General features: G+C 47.1%; 1 protein-coding gene across 3 annotated transcripts in view; it reads left to right on the forward strand.

Moving 5' to 3' along the window:
• Serpinb6 (serpin family B member 6) overlaps positions 1 to 18,009 on the forward strand; it is a 36,682-nt gene extending 18,673 nt beyond the window's left edge. For all 3 annotated transcript variants that reach the window (XM_045136619.1, XM_045136618.1, XM_045136617.1), the window contains exons 2-7: positions 3,632 to 3,806; positions 6,575 to 6,727; positions 9,277 to 9,394; positions 11,494 to 11,636; positions 16,859 to 17,014; positions 17,485 to 18,009. In XM_045136619.1, the coding sequence (XP_044992554.1) occupies positions 3,642 to 3,806; positions 6,575 to 6,727; positions 9,277 to 9,394; positions 11,494 to 11,636; positions 16,859 to 17,014; positions 17,485 to 17,889 (1,140 nt within the window). In that variant the 5' untranslated portion in view covers positions 3,632 to 3,641 and the 3' untranslated portion in view covers positions 17,890 to 18,009. The remainder of the gene's footprint in view (positions 1 to 3,631; positions 3,807 to 6,574; positions 6,728 to 9,276; positions 9,395 to 11,493; positions 11,637 to 16,858; positions 17,015 to 17,484) is intronic.
• The last annotated feature ends 320 nt before the right edge of the window (positions 18,010 to 18,329 follow it).

Consider the following 18,329-nt stretch of genomic DNA (forward strand, 5'->3'; position numbering starts at 1 on the left):
AGCAGATAGAGAGAGCGGCAGATAGAGAGAATAGGGGCCTGCAGCCACGGCAAATATTCACACGTACCACCTTGTGCATCTGGCTTATGTGGGTCCTGGGAAATCGAACCTGGGTCCTTGGGCTTTGCAGGCAGGCGCCTTAGCTGCTGAGCCATCTCTCTAGCCCATAGGAGCTTTTTAAATTATGAGAAAGGAACAGTGGACAAGAGCTGCTGGGCAGATTTTTGGAGCAGAAGAAGGGTAGGGGAAGGGTCCCAAGGGCAGTGGGGTGGGCTTAGGGGAGAGCTGAGGTAGGCTGATAGCTACAAGTTCCAGCAGAGACCAGAGTGAGGTGGAGGGCAGAATGAGCCACACTAGTGGAAAGGCTGTCACAGAGCTGTCTGACCCACAGATGCCCTCCTGTCAATCAAACAATCCTCCCTCCCAGTTGATAGAGCAGTCCCTCCCCCATAAGAACCAATACTCCCACCCAGAGGGTGCCCCTGGGCTCTGAGTTCTGGGCCAGGCCCTGGGCCAAAGTGAGGGCATTGTATGAGCCCAGAGAAAGCACGCTGTAGTCCCCACTTCACCATCAGAAGCCAGAGCAAGTAGTGAGCCCGGACCACACTGCAGGGGCGGGGGTGGGGTCCCTAGCTGACATACGATAGAATTTCCAGCAATGAGTTGCGGCTTCACCTTCACCGTGAACTGACGTCAGGTGCTTTTGGTGATTACGTAAAGCAGTCACCACTCAGAAGACCTCTGAGAAAGACTAGGGGCGAAGCTGACAAGAATGCAACAAAACTGTGATCGCTGTTCTGCAAGGAACTAGGACCAAAGAGCGGAAACAGTCACCAAAGAAAGTAGAGTCCTTAGAACCCGAAAGCACACAGCGAAATGAACTCGAAAAATCAACAGAGAGATTAGAAGGTAAAGTTAGGAGTGTCTTCTAGCAAATGGGACAAGATGTCATTGTGATGGAAGCGCAAGAGAAGCTAGAAGGTCTGAGCAGGCCGTCCAAGTGTGCAAGTGAGTGTCACGCTGGAGCAGGCTCACGGACGGGTCAGGGTACAGTGTTGCTGGTGTGCTGAGTAGCGTAGCTGCCTTGCAAGATAGCCATCTCCTAGCCCAGCTGCGGCGCTCAGCTCGCCTCTGCAGCCAGTAGCCTTGCCCTCCGTGTGAGCCCCGGCATGGAGAAGGCTGGCAGGTGAGGTCAGTCCACGGCCATTAGCACTTGGCACATGGGCTTGTACCGGCGCTAAGAGCGGACTTGGCCCGTGAGTGCTGAGCGGTGAGTACTTAAGTCATTTTCCCAGAGTGGAAAGGCCGTTTTCTTCGTTTATTGGGTTTTCTCTGAGATGGGTTCCAATTATGTAATCTCAGGGTAGCCTCAAACTCACAGTGATCCTCCTACCTCATGTCTCTCTCTGGAATTAAGGGCATCATAGCTCTTGCTTTAAACTTTTTTTTTTTGCCTGAGGTAGTGTTTTACTCTAGCCCAGGCTGACCTGGAATTCACTTTATAGTCTCTCAGGATGGCATCAAACTCTGCCTCTGCCTCCCAAGTGCTGGGATTAAAGGCATACACCACCACGCCAGGCTGTGCTTTGAATTTATTTATTTATTTTTGCTGACAGCATTGCTTTGAATTTTTAATCTTCCCTCCTAAGTCAAGTGCTAAGGTTATAAGCATGAGCCACCACTTCTGGCTTAGGAAATTTTCTTGAGTTGACTGAAAGAGCCCTCCAAGTACCCAGCACAATGAATAACCTGGCCCAGTGAGGGACATACCATGAGGATATTTCTGAATTTCAGAGATAAGAGCAAGACTTCATAGATGTCTTAAGGATTTGAGGGGGCTAGTAGATGGGTCTGGGTCAGATTGTCACCAAAGTTCACAACAGCTAAGGGGCTGGGAAGCAGTTCACAATTCAGAGAAATTCTGGGTAGATGGCTCAGTGGTTAAAGGTGCTTGCTTACATAGCCTGTAGCCTGGGTTTGATTCTCAGGCACCCACCCACATAAACTGCAGAATGGCACATGCATGTGTGTACCGCTCCTTCCTACTAGATCAGAATCTTCCGGAGTGAAATTGTGTGGCGTCTGCTACACACCCTGTGAGGCTCTCAGTCTCAGGGAGTGGTAGAGTACTTTCAGACATACAAGCCATTAAAACACCTGCATTTCTGCCTTAGAAAGCGATTGGACAGTTTGATCCATTAAAATAACGGAGTGGCACTGGGTAGATGGCTCAGGGATTAAAGGCGCTCGCTGCTCAGTGGAGTCCTTGGGAGTGTCTTACATGGTAGCATTGTCTGGCTGGGGAGGTTTGGTAACTGCACGTGTACATATGTGTGTGCATTTGGGGGTGTGTGTGTGTTCCTGTTTTCTCACTGAGACAAAGTTTTGTGGTGTGAACGACTGTGCAGATCCAGGTTACATATCACCTGTATTTATATGATACTGATTTTTTTGATTTCATTTTTTACTGACAGCTTCCATAATCATAGACAATAAACCATGGTAATTTCATCCCCCTATTTCCTCTTTGCAACTCCTCTCTCCATCATATCCCCTCCCCCTCTCAATCAGTCTCTCTTTTATTCTAATGTCATCATCTTTCTCCTACTGTGATGGTCCTGTGTAGGTAGTGTCAAGTGCTGCGAGGCCATGGACATCCAGGCCACTTTGTGTGTAGAAGAGTGCATTGTAAGGAGTAGTCCCCTTCCTTTGGCTCTTACATTCTTTCTGCCACCTCTTCCACAATGGACTCTGAGCCTTGGAGGGTGTGATAGAGATGATTCAGTGTTGAGTACTCCTCTGTCAATTCATCTGAGCACTATGATGCCTTGTGAGTCATTACAAGGTTACCACCAACTGAAAAGAGAAGTTTCTCTAACCAAAAGTGAGAGTAGCATTAATATATGGGTATGAACATTAAGAGAAATGTTCACCAGGCAGTTTGGCGAGCATAGTATATACATCTAGCCAGATACCAGCTGACGTTACACCCCTAGGGCTCATGACCTCCCTCATCATAGGTTTTCAGTATCATGGATGTATTCTCTCCATGGAGTAGGCCTCTGGCCCAATTAGATAGTGGTTGTCTTCCCCCATAACAGACATGCCCCTGTTGTTTCCATTGACTCATTTGGCCTAGCTGGCCAAATTTAAGGCTTGCAGTGTCCACTGTTGTTTATCTCCACTGGTGATTTCTCTTTCTCCCATTGAACTGCATGCAGCATGGCTTTTTCCAGCTTTCTGTCAGCTGGTCTATATGGAAGAAGTTTTCAGCTCAGCTCCACAGCAGGATTTCTCAGTGATTTTGCAGCTCAAGCATGTGGAGTCTTCAGCAGTAGGGTCTTACCAGCTATTCCTGGTGGGAAACCAAGAGCCTTGGCAATAGCCAATGTTTTGGGGGCCTCCCTGGCCAACAACTCAGTAGAAGATATCTCATCCCTGGCACTAAAAATTTTCTAGTAACAATCTATGGCTTCTGGGTGTGCTATTGTCCAAAAAAGCAGGTTTCCATATGACTTATTTATACCCTCTTAGATTTTGATTAGCCCTCCCCTACCTTTCCTTTACTCAGTCTCTTCCCTGACCTCACTTAGGCCTTTTCACCTCTATTAACCTGTTCTTCTCATTTCAGACTTGCCATCATGGATCCTCTGTTGGAAGCAAATGTCACCTTTGCCCTAAACCTTCTGGAAAAACTGGGTGAAGACAAATCAAAAAATGTATTTTACTCACCCTTTAGCATCTCTTCATCCCTAGCCATGGTCCTACTTGGAGCAAGGGGATGCACTCAAAGCCAGATAGCTAAGGTAACTAGCACCATTACAAAGCAATAGAATACCATTGACTAATGCCATTACACACTAAATGGTAACACCATTGACTGCTGGGGTAACTGGTGCCATTACACAGTAAACGGTAACACCATTGACTGCCGGGGTAACTGGCGCCATTACACAGTAAACGGTAACACCATTGACTCCCGGGGTAACTGTCGCCATTACACAGTAAACGGTAACACCATTGACTCCCGGGGTAACTGGTGCCATCATACAGTAAACGGTAACACCATTGACTGCCGGGGTAACTGGCGCCATTACACAGTAAACAGTAACACCATTGACTCCCGGGGTAACTGTCGCCATTACACAGTAAACAGTAACACCATTGACTCCCGGGGTAACTGTCGCCATTACACAGTAAATGGTAACACCATTGACTGCTGGCGTAACTGGCGCCATTACACAGTAAACGGTAACACCATTGACTGCCATTTGAGCTGGCTGTTCACATCTCAAATCCCAAAAAGGCTGCTCTTGACTGACAAGACAACTACAGGTGACATGGAGTGTGGCTGGAGAGGTGACTAGAAGGACATGTTACACAGAGCAGGAGCATCCTGATGGACTGCTGGTCATAGCAAGGGTAGGGTACTTGGAGCAAGAGTACTGAGGGCAGGCATATCAAGGGGAACTCATGACCCCCCCCCCACTGTTAGCTCACTGGCCCCTGAGAGTTCTCAGTCTTCCCAAGACCCCAAAGTCTCTCTGCCATGGGGTCAAGCTCAGCCAGCAGGCCAGGAACGGGCTGCCCTCACTTTAACGTCTCCCCCTTCTCATTTCAAGCTATTACAACTCCTTTAAAACCCTTTCCATATATCATTTTACCTATAGTCTACTCTGTCAGAAAAATGCCACAAGCACAGATATTTGAGACAGCATTGGGTTGGAAAGCATGGGATGGCGTCCTTGAGTCTTTAGAAGTCCATTTGTCAAGAGGGTCTACAAGGGACTGCATTCATCTTAAGGTTTTAGTAAAGTGGCCCTTGACCTCATTCCTGACATCATATAATTGATTATAAAGCTATTTTCTCCTTTTGAAATCATTTGCCAGGTAGAGAAGTTGGGAATTTTCTGATGAGACCTCAGTTTAAAATGGTCCCTTTAAGTTCTGCTTCGAAATGAAACATTTCCTCTTGCCCTTTTCTTTTTTGAGAGAGAGGTCTGAACAGACCAGGCTAACCCCAGGCTCACTATGTAGCTAAGGATGGCCTTGAACTTCTGATCCTCCTGCCTCCATTATCTTGAGTGTTAGGGTTATAGGCGTGTGCCACCACACCTGGCCACATCTCCTTTTTTTTTGTTTTTGTTTTTTGAGGTAGTGTCTCACTCTGACCCAGGTTGACCTGGAATTCACTATGTAGTCTCAGTGTGGCCTCAAACTCATGGCAGTCCTCCTACCTCTGCCTCCCAAGTTCTGGGATTAAAGGTATGCACCACCACGCCTAGCTTTTAAAAAAATATATTATTTATTTGCAAGCACAGAGAGATAGATATAGAGACAATGGGCATGCTAGGGCCTCTAGCCAGGGCAAACAAACTCCAGACACATGTGCCTCTTGTGCATCTGGCTTAGGTGGGTCCTGGGGAATCGAACATAGGTCCTTTGGCTTTGCAGGCAAATGGCTTAACCACTAAGCCATCTCTTAAGCCCAACACATCTTCTTTAGCACGCTCCTTTCTCTCCCTACCTCAGCCTAGGTAGCTGAAAGAAGCCACATGCTTCTGAGTCACCTGAAACATAGGTGGGAGGTTCTGGGAAAATGTCCAATCTTTCCAGGCACTGCAGTGACTCTGAGCTGCTGCCAGTACCATATCGCAGGTCCCCGTTCTCCATTCCCCAGTAGTCTTTGCTTCACTGTCTAAAGCCAGCACTGTGTCTTCCATTTTGTCTTCCGTGGGTGAGGGAACACCGATGAGTGGACAACTTCTCACCTGTGCTGGCTGACAGGCAGTTCTCCTGTGGGAGCAGCTGGGTCACTCATGCAGTAGTTTCAGTAGAGCTGGAAGGGCCAAGAACGCATTGCTCATGCCTGGGGCCTAGGTGCCCACTGCTGGGACAAGCCTCCTTTTCCTTGTGGCGGCACTGCTGGCTCCAGGACACTGCATGTGGCCTGCAGCTGGATAGCTTTGGGCTTCTCTGCATCATGGTGGCTGGTACAAGAGCAAACATGTGGCACTTGCTGGGTCTTTTAAGTCCCAGGCCAGGGTCACCTTGGCTGGGTTCTGTTGGTGAGGCAGTGAGAGCCCAGGGAGGGGAGAGTGCTCCATGCCAGGGCAGGAGCCGCCTCAGCTTGAGAGGACACTCAGGCACCATATTCGTAGCCAGGTTGGGAACATGAAGGGCCAGTGCTGGTGATGGGCCACCTGCTAAGTCCGGCACTGCCCGTGTGCTGGGGAAGACCCTGGAGAGAGAGCTGTCAAGATACTTTTGGGGGCTGGAGGTGGGGGTGGCTCAGAAATTAAAAGTGATCGCTTGCAAAGGCTGCAGGCCCCAGTTCAATTCCCAAGCACCCATCTAAAGCTGGACACAAAAGGCACAGTTTGCAGTGGCAAGAGACTGTGGTGTTTATCTTCTTCCAACATGCAGAAGTAAATAAATTAATTAAAGGTACTTTCCATCTCTGATCAGACAGTTCATTTGAGTGGCAGCAGCAGTCTGTGCCATTCTGTTTGCTCATGTCCTGTAGTTGGAGCTGACTGAAGTTATGTTTTTTTTTCTTTTTTTCTGATTTTAGGCACTCTCTTTTAATAAATACAGTGGTGATGGAGGTGGAGATGTCCACCAGAGCTTGCACTTGCTTCTCAGCGAAGTGAATAAGACTGACAAACAGTACTTGCTTAGAACGGCCAACAGGCTCTTTGGGGAAAAGTCTTATGAAATCCTCTCGGTAAGTCAGGCTTGCTCTGCTTCTAGAAGCCATGTGGTGGAAAGGAGGGATCAAGTGGATTCACCCCACCCTCTGCTCACGCTTGTACTTTCTGTATTTGTACACGTGCTTTTGAGTCGTAAATGAGTAGGTTCTTGTACAGACTGCAAATAAAATCACAAAGCAAGAGCCCTCCTTCGCTTCTGCTCCCCACCGTCCCTGCAGGGACAAGAGCTTTCACAGAGTTGTGTGGTCTCCCCACCTACACAGACATTTGTTTTGTTTTTTTGAGCTACGGTCTTGCTGTAGCCCAGGCTGACCTGGAATTCACTATATACTCTCAAACTGGCCTCTAACCTACAGCAGTCCACCTACCTCTGCCTCCCGAGTGCTGGGATTAAAGGTGTGCGCCACCACACCCAGCTTGTGTATTCTTTTGAAAAAAAAAAATCAGATGATTCAAATCTATATAATGAGAACTAATGGAAGATGAAATGAAAATGAGGGATGAAGCAGTGGCTCAGCAGTTAAGGCACTTGTCTGTGGAGCCTAACAACCCAGGTTTGATTCCCCAGTACCCACATAAAGCCAGGTGCACAAAGTAGCACATTTATCTGGAGTTTGTTTGCAGTGGCTAGAGGCCCTAGTGCGCCCATTCTGTCTGTCTCTCTTTCATCTCTCTCTGTGCTTGCAAATAAATAAATAAAAAAACTAAAAATTAGAAATGAAAGTCAATGGAAACAGTTAAATGTACAAAAGGAGAGTCCCACAATACACTTCCAGTAGCATTACAAATTAGGAGAGGAAATACATCTGGAGGTAGATTTAAGCAACAATTCCTAATAATACATAACCAGGAATTTAGAATATCTCATAAATGCTCAGGTGATTATCCAATTAATCATGCCCTTTTGTTTCTTTGTTTGTTTGTTTGTTTTGTTTCTTTGAGGTAGGGTCTCGCTCTAGCCCAGGCTCACCTGGAATTCACTCTGTAGTCTCAGACTGGGCTCAAACTCACAGTAATCCTCCTACCTCAGTCTGCATGTTTATGTTGCATCAAATCTTAATTTTGTCTTGGTGTGAATTGCGGTGTTTGGAAAGTATGTGGACTGTGGTGTGGTGTATGCACGTGAGTGTGCAGATGTGTGTGTGCTTGCAGAGGCCACAGGAGAGCTCAGAGTGTCCTCCTGTACCGCTCGACCGTGTACTCTTTTTTGTTTTGTTTTGTTTTTTTTCAAGGTAGGGTCTCATTCTGGTCCAGGCTGACCTGGAATTAACTCTGTCATCTCAGGGTGGCTTTGAACTCATGGCGATCCTCCTATCTCTGCCTTCTGAGTGCTGGGATTAAAGGCGTGCGCCACCACGCCCGGCTTTCTGTGTACTCTTAAGACAGGGTCTCCCCCTCAACCTGGAGCTGCTCTTTTGGGCCATGAGCCCCAGTGATTCTCTGGTCTCTCCCCACTCCTGCCCCATGGGCCGGGGTTACAAACACATGTGACCACACACAGCCTTTTTACAAATGTGGGCTTTGAGAAGCTGAGCTTCTCTGCTGTGTTTAAGTGACAAGCGTTCTTAACCACTGAGCTACCTCTCCTGTCTAAATCTTTATTTTAACATGGTGGAACCATTACTTCCATTGTCATTTTCTGGACTAAATCAGCAAAGTTGTTTGAACTTTGTTTTCTTGAGCTGCTGGAGATGAAACCGAGAGCCTTGTGCAAGCTAGGGCAGTACTGTACCGCTGAGCCGCGCCCTGAACTGTACCCCAGCTCTGATGGCTCCGTGTGAGCTGCTCTCCATCGGAAACAGCCAGCCAGCGTGAGAAACTGGACACGTGCTACTCACGTTCCATGTAATCAACTAAATTAAACAAAGTACTTGGCTCCGTAGCTACACCAGCTCCGACCCGGGCATCCTGTGACCGTAGGTGGCACTGTTTGAAAGGTGCGGTTTGTGTCCCTGTCATCACAGGAAGTGGTGGTGGAAGGGCTGGTGCAGAGCGGTCATTCCCGTGCCTGTGTGCTGTGTCCTGTCTGCCATTGCTCAGGGCCGGGGTGCCGTAGCTTTGTGGGGTTGACCCTCACACTGCCCATAAGGTGGCTTGTCAGAGTAGCACTCGCCGTGGGTAATTCCTCTCAGGATCTTTCTAGTCACCTCCTGCAACCTCAGCGACGCCCTCAAGGCTCCAGCAGTTTGTGATGCCTCATTGATATCCAGGCTGCCATCATACTTAGTTCATAAAGTAAGATTAAGGAGAACTGAGAATGGAGAGGTTAGAATGGGGGGCCCTTTCCTCGTATTTGCTTGTGGATTGCATCTGTAAATCATGACATTATTTTTTTTTGGGGGGGGTTTTCGAGGTAGGGTCTCACTGTGGCTCAGGATGACCTGGAATTTACTGTGGAGTCTCAGAGTAGCCTCAAACTCATGGTGATCCTCTTACCTCTGCCTCCTGAGTGCTGGGATTAAAGGCATGTGCCACCACGCCCAGCTAATGGCATTCTTGATTGTATGCTTTGGTGTGTTAGCCGAAGAAGCTGTCATAACTGCCATCTTGCTTCCCATCTTAGTCTTTCAAAGATGCTTGCCGAAAATTCTACCAAGCAGAGATGGAAGAGCTCAACTTCAGATCCGCTGTGGAAGAGTCCCGGAAACACATCAACTCCTGGGTGGCCAAAACCACAGAAGGTGAGCACGCTCGCTCTGTCCTGCTTGTTTCTGGTGCTGGGGGCTGAACCCAGGGCCTCAAGCCTGCTGACACGCTCTCTACCCTGAAATGTACCCTCAGTCCCTACTAGCTAGGTAAGTCTGTTTTTAACAGTAGTTTAATCAGTCTTCTTGTTGTTCCTTTCATGAGAACATCATGTAAACAGGAAGGACTTTTAGCTCTCTAAATCAAAGCTGCGTATGTATTTATTTTGCCATGTTGGGGATTGAACCCAGGGCCTCATGCATGCTACCTCTGAGCTATACCACAGCCCTATATCAAGGATTCTCCAGTATTTCCAGTCACGACCTCACTCTCCCCCAACCTTTTTTTTTTTTTTTTTTTGCTTTGTTTTTCAAGGTAAAGTCTCACTCTAGCCCAGGCTAACCTGGAACTCATTATGTAGTTTCAGGCTGGCCTTGAACTCATGGCAGTCCTCCCTCTGCCTCCCAAGTGCTGAGATTAAAGGCATGTGCTACCACACTCAGCTTCCTTTTTTTTTTTAGTATATAATTTTTTATCGACAACTTCTGTACTTATAGACAATAAACCATGATAATTCCCTCCCCTCCCTCACTTTTCCCTTCACAACTTCACTCCATCATATCCCCTCCTTTTAGTCTCTTTTATTTTAAAGTCTTTGTCTTTTCCTCCTCTTATGAGGGTCTTGTGAATGTATTGCTAGGCACTGTGAGGTCGTGGATATCGAGGCCAATTTCTGTCTGGACAGTTTCATTGTAAGGAGTCCTATCCTTCCTTTGGCTCTTACATTCTTTCCGCCACCTCTTCCTCAATGGACCATGAGCCCTGGAGGTTGTGATAGAGATATTTCAGTGCTGAGCACTCCTCTGTCACTTCTTTTCGGCACCATGGTGCCTTCTTACTCTTCCCAAGGCTGCTGCCATCTGAAAAGAGAAGCTTCTTTAACCAAAAATGAGAGTAGCATTAATATATAGGTATGAACATTAAGAGAAGTGCTTACTGGGCATTTTGGTGAGCACAGTATATACAGTTAGCCAGACATAAGCAGATATTACACTCCTAAGGCTCATAACTACCCCTGTTTAGGTTCTCATTATCAGGGATATATTCCCTCCCATGGAGTGGGCCTTCAGTCCAATTAGAAAGCAGTTGGTTTCCTTCATAACAGACATGCCACTATTGTACCTGTTAGCTCATTTGGCCTGGCTGGCCAAATTTAAGGCTTGCAGTGTCCACTATTGAGTATCTCCACTGGTGATTTCCTCTCTGCCATTGAACTGCATGCAGAATGGCTTCTTCCAGCTTTCTGTCAGCTGGTCTATAGGCAGGAGGTTTTCAGTTCAGCTCTAGCAAGGTTCCTCAGTGACCTTGCAGCCCAAGCATGTGGAGTCTTCAGCAATAGGGTCTTACCATCTACTCCTGGTGGAAAACCAAGGGCCTTGGCAATGGCCTGTAATGTTTTGGGGGCAACAGGGACCTTCCTGGCCAACAACTCACTGGATGGTATCCTAATCCTGCCCTATCCCTTTCAAAAAATTATTTTTTATTAGTCCATTAAGTTTTTTTAAAAATTTTGTTTATTTATGTATTTGACAGAGAAAGAAGTTGAGAGAGAGAGAGAGAGAGTGAGAATGGGCATGCCAGGGCCTTCAGCCACTGCAAACAAACTCCAGACACGTGTGCCCCTTATGCATCTGGCTAATGTGGGTCCTGGGGAATCGAACCTGGGTCCTTTGGCTTTGCAGGCAAATGCCTTAACAGCTAAACCATCCCTCCAGCCCTATTAGTCCATTTTTAAAACAGTTCTTTAAATGTCTTTCTCTAAGTTGTAGGTACCAGTTGTCTCTACTTTTTGTGTTTTTAATTCCTGCAGCACATATTAGCATCTGTACATACATTTTATGTTTATTCAAGTTTTTTTGTGGTGCTGGGGGCTGCTGCCTTAAGGACAAATACCTTTCTATATCCTCTGTTTCTAGGATACAGTGATGAAACCCCTTATCCACATATCTGACCTACGAAGAGATGGCCCCTGTGCATTGGAGGTATGCATTGGCCAACTCTTTTAGCTAACTAGCTCTTTAACTTTTCCTTTCAGATAAAATTACAGAGTTGCTGACCCCCGGGTTATTGACTGAAGCCAGTATTCTAGTTCTTGTGAATGCCATCTACTTCAAAGGGAGGTGGGAGAAGCCATTTGTCAAAGAAGACACCCAGGAGATGCCATTCAAAGTCAGCAAGGTAAATGTCACGCAGGAACACAGAGATCCCTGGGAACGGCCCCGTGTCCTTACTGGTGTCTGAAGCACACAAGAACCCTTCCTCAGGTAGCCTGTGCTTCATATGGCTATGGGCAGCTCTGCAGCTGGGAGTGCATAAGACAGCCTCTTTTGCCCCGCTGAAACCGGGTGAAGGCATGCTTGTAAGTGTCTGGCATGTGGCTGTCGTTCAGTGAACACTGAACCCATGAATGATCTCCACTGATTTGTTATAAACAAGCAAAGGGATGTGTACACCCAATAGACCCCAAGTTTAACCCCTACACAAAGAGAACAGATTAATTAAATGTTCTGGATCATTGGTCATAACCCATACCATAGACCTTCCAGGCCAATGTGAATTTGAACCTTTAGTTAGTTAGTTTATTTCTTTCTTTCTTCCTCTTTTTCGTCTTCGTCTTTGTCTTCTTTTCTTCATCTTCTTTACCTTCTTCTTCTTCTTTCTTGGTTTTCCTAAGGTAGTATATCTCTCAAGCCCAGGCTGACCTGGAATTCACTCTGTAGTCAAAGGCTGGCCTCATTCTCACAGTGGTCCTCCTACTTCAGATTCTTGAGTGCTGGCATTAAAGGTGTGCACCACCACACCAGCTGACCCTTCAGTTTGTTAAGAAGTACACTTTATTTCAAGCTTTATTCATCCTGAAATGAACTTTCTAGTTTCCCCTGACAAAATTATTTCTTGTTGACAAAATATATGTTAGATGTCAGCATGCTGACTCATACCTATAATTCCAGCATTCAGAAGGCTGAGGTAGGAGTACTGTTGTGAGTTTGAGGCCTGTCTGGGCTACAGAGTGAGTTCTAGGTTAGCTTGGAGTAGAGTGGGACTCCACTTCAAAACACAAAACAAAGATGTTAGGGGTTCATTCAGCCACCAGCACCGGAAACCCCAGATCACTTTAGTTTAACTCACAAATTCATTTCCACCAGGAAGGACTGAAAGTGCTTGGAGCCTCAAGCTGCCGTGGCGCAGGGCTGTGTCTTTGAGAGCTTTCCTGGTCTGCCATCCTCAGTGCAGGCCTTCTTTCTCATAGACACATGATGCCTGTCATATCCTCGGGGAAGGACAGAAGGTGGAGAACAAAATTCTTTTGTCCAATGGCTTCCGCTAGGTGCAGGGGTGGTGAGACACTGTCTTGATGTCTTGCCTCTGCAGTAGAGAAAGACAGGACTATGTCTGCAGTGAGGGTCAATTGCCACCTTGGGGTGTATGTGGCAGTGCCTTGAAAGGCACAAAATTTGAGGTGATATGGACTTCAATTTTAGTTCTTTATTTCAATTTAGACACAAAATTTAGTGAGTCAGTAAACTAATAAGATTGAATTCTTTTCTACTATATGATTAGTGGCTTTAGGTCCCTGGCAGAGTATGGGGGCAAAGTGCCTAAAGCAGAGGTCATGGTGATGGCTGGACATTGGTCAATGCCAACCCATAGCTGTTTTTGTAGATAAAGGGTTTTGTTTGGTGACTTGTAGGAATGAGTGAGGAGTTACTTACTCAAGCATGAGTGACTTTCCAGTGTCTGGTGTCACTGAAGCAAGTGTCTTCCCTCTTCTGGCAAACAGTGGCAGCCAGGAGCTCCCCATGAAGGGGCGCAATGGGCGGCTGTGGAGCTCGGTCATGGGCGGGTCTGGTGCACATGAACACCGCTGCCGTGAGCTCGTGAGGGCAGAGGCCACGCCGAGTCCAGAAGACAGCGCTCCTCCGCATGCCCTGGCTCTTCCATTCTTTCTGTCTCCTTCCATCATGCACCCTCTGGCTTGGGAGGGGTGACGTAGACACCCATCGAGGGCTGAGTATTCAGTGGTCACTACTCTCAGCAATTGACCAGCGTTGAGTCTCCACAGTCACCACTGTCCAGCACAGAAAGCTTCTCTGGCCAAAGATGAGAGCAGCACTGGTATATAATATCTTTGATGGATTGTCCCCTGAGCAGGATAGCCTACATGTGACCTTTTTTCCTAAACCGTGAAACCCGCTTGCTTACTTAGCCCCGATTGCTTGAAATACCACTTTCCATCCATCACCCTAAGTTAATAACTGTCTGAAGGTGAGGTCTGTTTCTTGGAGACGACCACCAGGAGAGCCCTGTAGTTTAGTCCATTCAATTAGTCTGTGTCTTTGCATTGGGGAATTGAGACCATTAATATTTGGAAGTATTAAAAGGAGTGTCACTGGCTGTCGTTCTTGTTGGTTTGAGAGTGTGGTGGTTTTGTGTTCCTCTGTGGCTCATATAGTTCCAGCAAGGCTTCTTTCCTGTGGCCTCATGTGGGAGCTCATCCTCTTTCCTCAGAAGGATACTGCTCATGTATTCTCATGGGGGCTCGTCCTCTTTCCTCAGAAGGATCGTGCTCATGCATTCTCATGGGGGCTCGTCCTCTTTCCTCAGAAGGATAATGCTCATGCATTCTCATGGGGGCTCGTCCTCTTTCCTCAGAAGGATAGTGCTCATGCATTCTCATGGGGGCTTGTCCTCTTTCCTCAGAAGGATCGTGCTCATGCATTCTCATGGGGGCTTGTCCTCTTTCCTCAGAAGGATAGTGCTCATGCATTCTCATGGGGGCTCGTCCTCTTTCCTCAGAAGGATCGTGCTCATGCATTCTCATGGGGGCTCGTCCTCTTTCCTCAGAAGGATAATGCTCATGCATTCTCATGGGGGCTCGTCCTCTTTCCTCAGAAGGATAGTGCTCATGCATTCTCATGGGGGCTTGTCCTCTTTCCTCAGAAGGATCGTGCTCATGCATTCTCATGGGGGCTTGTCCTCTTTCCTCAGAAGGATAGTGCTCATGCATTCTCATGGGGGCTTGTCCTCTTTCCTCAGAAGGATACTGCTCATGTATTCTCATGGGGGCTCGTCCTCTTTCCTCAGAAGGATCGTGCTCATGCATTCTCATGGGGGCTCGTCCTCTTTCCTCAGAAGGATAATACTCATGCATTCTCATGGGGGCTCGTCCTCTTTCCTCAGAAGGATAATGCTCATGTATTCTCATGGGGGGCTCATCCTCTTTCCTCAGAAGGATAATACTCATGCATTCTCATGGGGGCTCGTCCTCTTTCCTCAGAAGGATACTGCTCATGCATTCTCATGGGGGGCTCATCCTCTTTCCTCAGAAGGATAATACTCATGCATTCTCATGGGGGGCTCGTCCTCTTTCCTCAGAAGGATAATACTCATGCATTCTCATGGGGGCTCGTCCTCTTTCCTCAGAAGGATACTGCTCATGCATTCCTTCAGTCTGTGTTTTTCATGGAGCATTCTTTTTCCTTTTTAATGACAGCTTTGATTGGTATGGTAGTCTGGGTCGGCAGTTGTTTCTCAGGACTTGAGTTATGTCATTCTAATCTCTGCTGGGAATCTGTCGTGATTCCCATGGGCCTGCCTTCATGAGTGGCTTAGTGCTTCTCATGTGCTCTGAGCTTTGGTTTAGGTTATGTGCAATATGATGCAGTAAGTTCTTCTATAGTCTTTATGTGCTTGGTGTATCTGTACTGGCCTCTCTCCCTAATTTTGGGAAATTTTCTTCTGTGATTTCATTGAAAATGCTTACTTTTAGACTGAAATTCTCCTTCCTGTACCTGTAATTCTTAGACTTGCTCTCTTCATAGTGTTCCCAGTGTCTTGAAAGTCCTACTCCTATCTGCTTAAGAATTCTCTGTGTCCTGACCGGAGTGTTCCAAGTTCCCCACCTTGTTTTCAAGTCGAGCTATACTGGCCTCTCTTGATCTGCTCTCTTAGTGAGGCTTGCCAGAGTTTTTTTGTTTAAGTTACTATGGTTTTCATTTCCAGTGGTTCAGTTTTTTTATTACACTTTTATTTTTTTTAACTTTTTGTTTATTTGAGAGCAACAGAGAGAAGGAAGGAGATATATATATATATATATATATATATATAGAGAGAGAGAGAGAGAGAGAGAGAGAGAGAGAGAGAGAGAGAATGGGCATGCCAGGGCTTCCAGCCACTGTAAACGAACTCCAGACACATGTGCCCCCTTGTGCATCTGGCTAACGTGGGTCCTGGTGAATCGAGCCTCAAACCGGTGTTCTTAGGCTTCATAGGCAATCGCTTAAGCCACCTCTCCAGCCCAACATTTTTATTATTTTATGAGAGAGAGAGAGAGAGGGAGAGGGAGAGGCAGAGAATTGGCATGCCAGGGCCTCTAGCCACTGCAGTTGAACTTCACACATGTGCCGCCTTGTGCTCATGTATGACCTTGTACATTTGGTTTGCATGGGCTCTGGGGAGTTGAACCTAGGTCCTTAGGCTTCAGAGGGAAAGGGCTTTAACCACTAAGCCATCTCTCCAGCCCTCAGTCTATTTTTCCTTACCACCCTTTCCTATCTTGTATTGACCTCTTTAGTCCATTAACATGTTTTTATTTGTGGGTGGGTTTTTGGGATTCACTCAAGTGGCTTTTGTTTTCTTTGACTTTTTTGAACAAAGTTATAATCAGTCTTTGATTTCAAATATACCAGGGGATTTTTTTTAATTTGATTTGTTTTGCTTTATTTATTAATTTGAGAGAGAGAAAGAGAGGGGGGGAAGGAGAGAATGGGCACGCCAGGGCCTCCAGCCACTGCAAACAAACTCCAAACGTGTGCGCCACCTTGTTCATCTGCCTTACATGTGTCGTGGGGCATTAAACTGATGTCCTTTGACTTTTCAGGTAAGTGCCTTAACTGCTAAGCCATCTCTCCAGCCTTGGGAATTTCTGTCTAATTCATTTTCACTGGATGCCATTACTATGGGATTAGTAATTTCTTCTTTCCCTGAGGAGGGGTCTCAGAGTAGCGGAAGCTGACCTGGAACTCACTCTGCAGCCCAGACTGGCCTTCTCATTGCACTTCTCCATCTTAGCTTCTGGACAGGTCGGTTAAAGACACGCGCCACTGCACCCAATGTGGGATGAGTAACTTTTGGAGGAGTTGTCTTGCCTTGGTTTTTTATTATTCTTTTATTAATTAATTTATTAGGTGTTTATTTTTATCGATTTATTTATTTTATTAATATTTTATTTGTTTATTTCTTTCTTTCTTTATTTGACAGAGAAAGAGGGAGAGAGAGAATGGGTGCACTAGGGCGTCCAGCCACTGCAGAGGAACTCCAGACATGTGCACTCCTGTTGAGTTTGCCCAAAGTGTCACCGAATCTTGTTCCAATTTAGAATGTATTAATTTTCTTTACAGGATGTGGAGAAACCCGTGCCAATGATGCACAAGCGTGGTACTTTTCATATGACCTACATAGGAGAGATATTCACAAAGATTCTTGTGCTCCCTTATGTCGGCAAGGAGCTGAACATGATTATCCTGCTTCCCGATGAGCATGTGGACTTAGGAACGGTAACAAGCCCATAGCCTGTGTTTTCATTTTATTTATTTACTTTGGGAGAGAGAGAAAGAGAGACAGAGGAAGGTAGGGAGGGAGAGAATGGACATGCCAGGGCCTCGCCACTGCAAACAAACTCCAGACCCATCTGCTACCTTGTGCATCTGGCTTACATGGATACTAGAGAATCGAACCTGGGTCCTTAGGCTTTGCAGGCAAGCACCTTAACCACTAAGCTGTCTCTCCCCCCCACCCATTAGCAAATGTTTTTACTTCTCATTTATTTGTGTGTGGTGCTGGGGTGGAACTCAGGGCGTGGAGCATGCTAGGCAAATACTTCACCACCGAGTGGAAGCCCCCTCCTCCTTTAGCACTTGTGGCCACGGCCAGCTGGCCCAGGCGATGCAGCAGAGTCCCCCCATCCCCGCAGGAGGCCCCTTGGGACTGCACGGTCTAGGGTGTACAGTCTCCTGTTCTCTCCTAGGTGGAAAAGGAGCTAACTTACGAGAAGTTCATGGAGTGGACGAGGCCGGACATGATGGATGAAGAGGAGGTGGAGGTTTACCTGCCTCGGTTTAAACTGGAAGAGAATTACAACATGAATGAAGTCCTTCATAGTCGGGGCATGAAAGATGCCTTTGATGCAACCAAGGCCAACTTCTCTGGAATGGCATCCGGTGGAGGCTTGTATCTTTCCCAGGTTGTGCACAAGTCTTTTGTGGAGGTCAACGAGGAGGGCACGGAGGCCGCGGCCGCCACGGCTGCCATCATTATGCTGAGGTGTGCCAGGTACACACCCTGCTTCATTGCCAATCGCCCCTTCCTGTTCTTCATCCAGCATAGCAAGACCAAGGTGATCATGTTCTGTGGCCGGTTGTCCTCTCCTTGAGGAAGTGGCCGAGCCCTTCATCCAGTGACCCACACTCTTCCCGTCACTGCAATGTGACCCAAGTGTCCTTATCAGTAAATACAGTGACAGTTCAGAAATAAAGGCCCAGCTGGAAGCTCATCTTTCTGTGTGTGTCTGCATGTGCGGTGTCCTCTAGGGTCTGGGGTCGTGCTTCTCCAAGTCTGTACAGGGCACCCCTCCTGGGAGAGAACGGTGTTCTGACCTCAGACACCCTCTGCAGGAAGCATAGTGTCAGAGGCAGAAGCAGGGCCGGAGGAGATGGCTTAGCAGTTAAGGTGCTTGGGAAGCCTTCCAGCCAGGGTTCAACTTCCTAGTCCCCATGCAAAAAGCTACTTGTGGGCCGGACTTGTTGGCAGTGGCAAGAGACCCTGTCTCAGGGTGGAGCACAGATAACTCCTTCACAGACAAGTGCATACGCA

Source organism: Jaculus jaculus, chromosome 17 (genome assembly GCF_020740685.1).
Source record: "Jaculus jaculus isolate mJacJac1 chromosome 17, mJacJac1.mat.Y.cur, whole genome shotgun sequence".
Classification (NCBI taxonomy): domain Eukaryota; kingdom Metazoa; phylum Chordata; class Mammalia; order Rodentia; family Dipodidae; genus Jaculus; species Jaculus jaculus.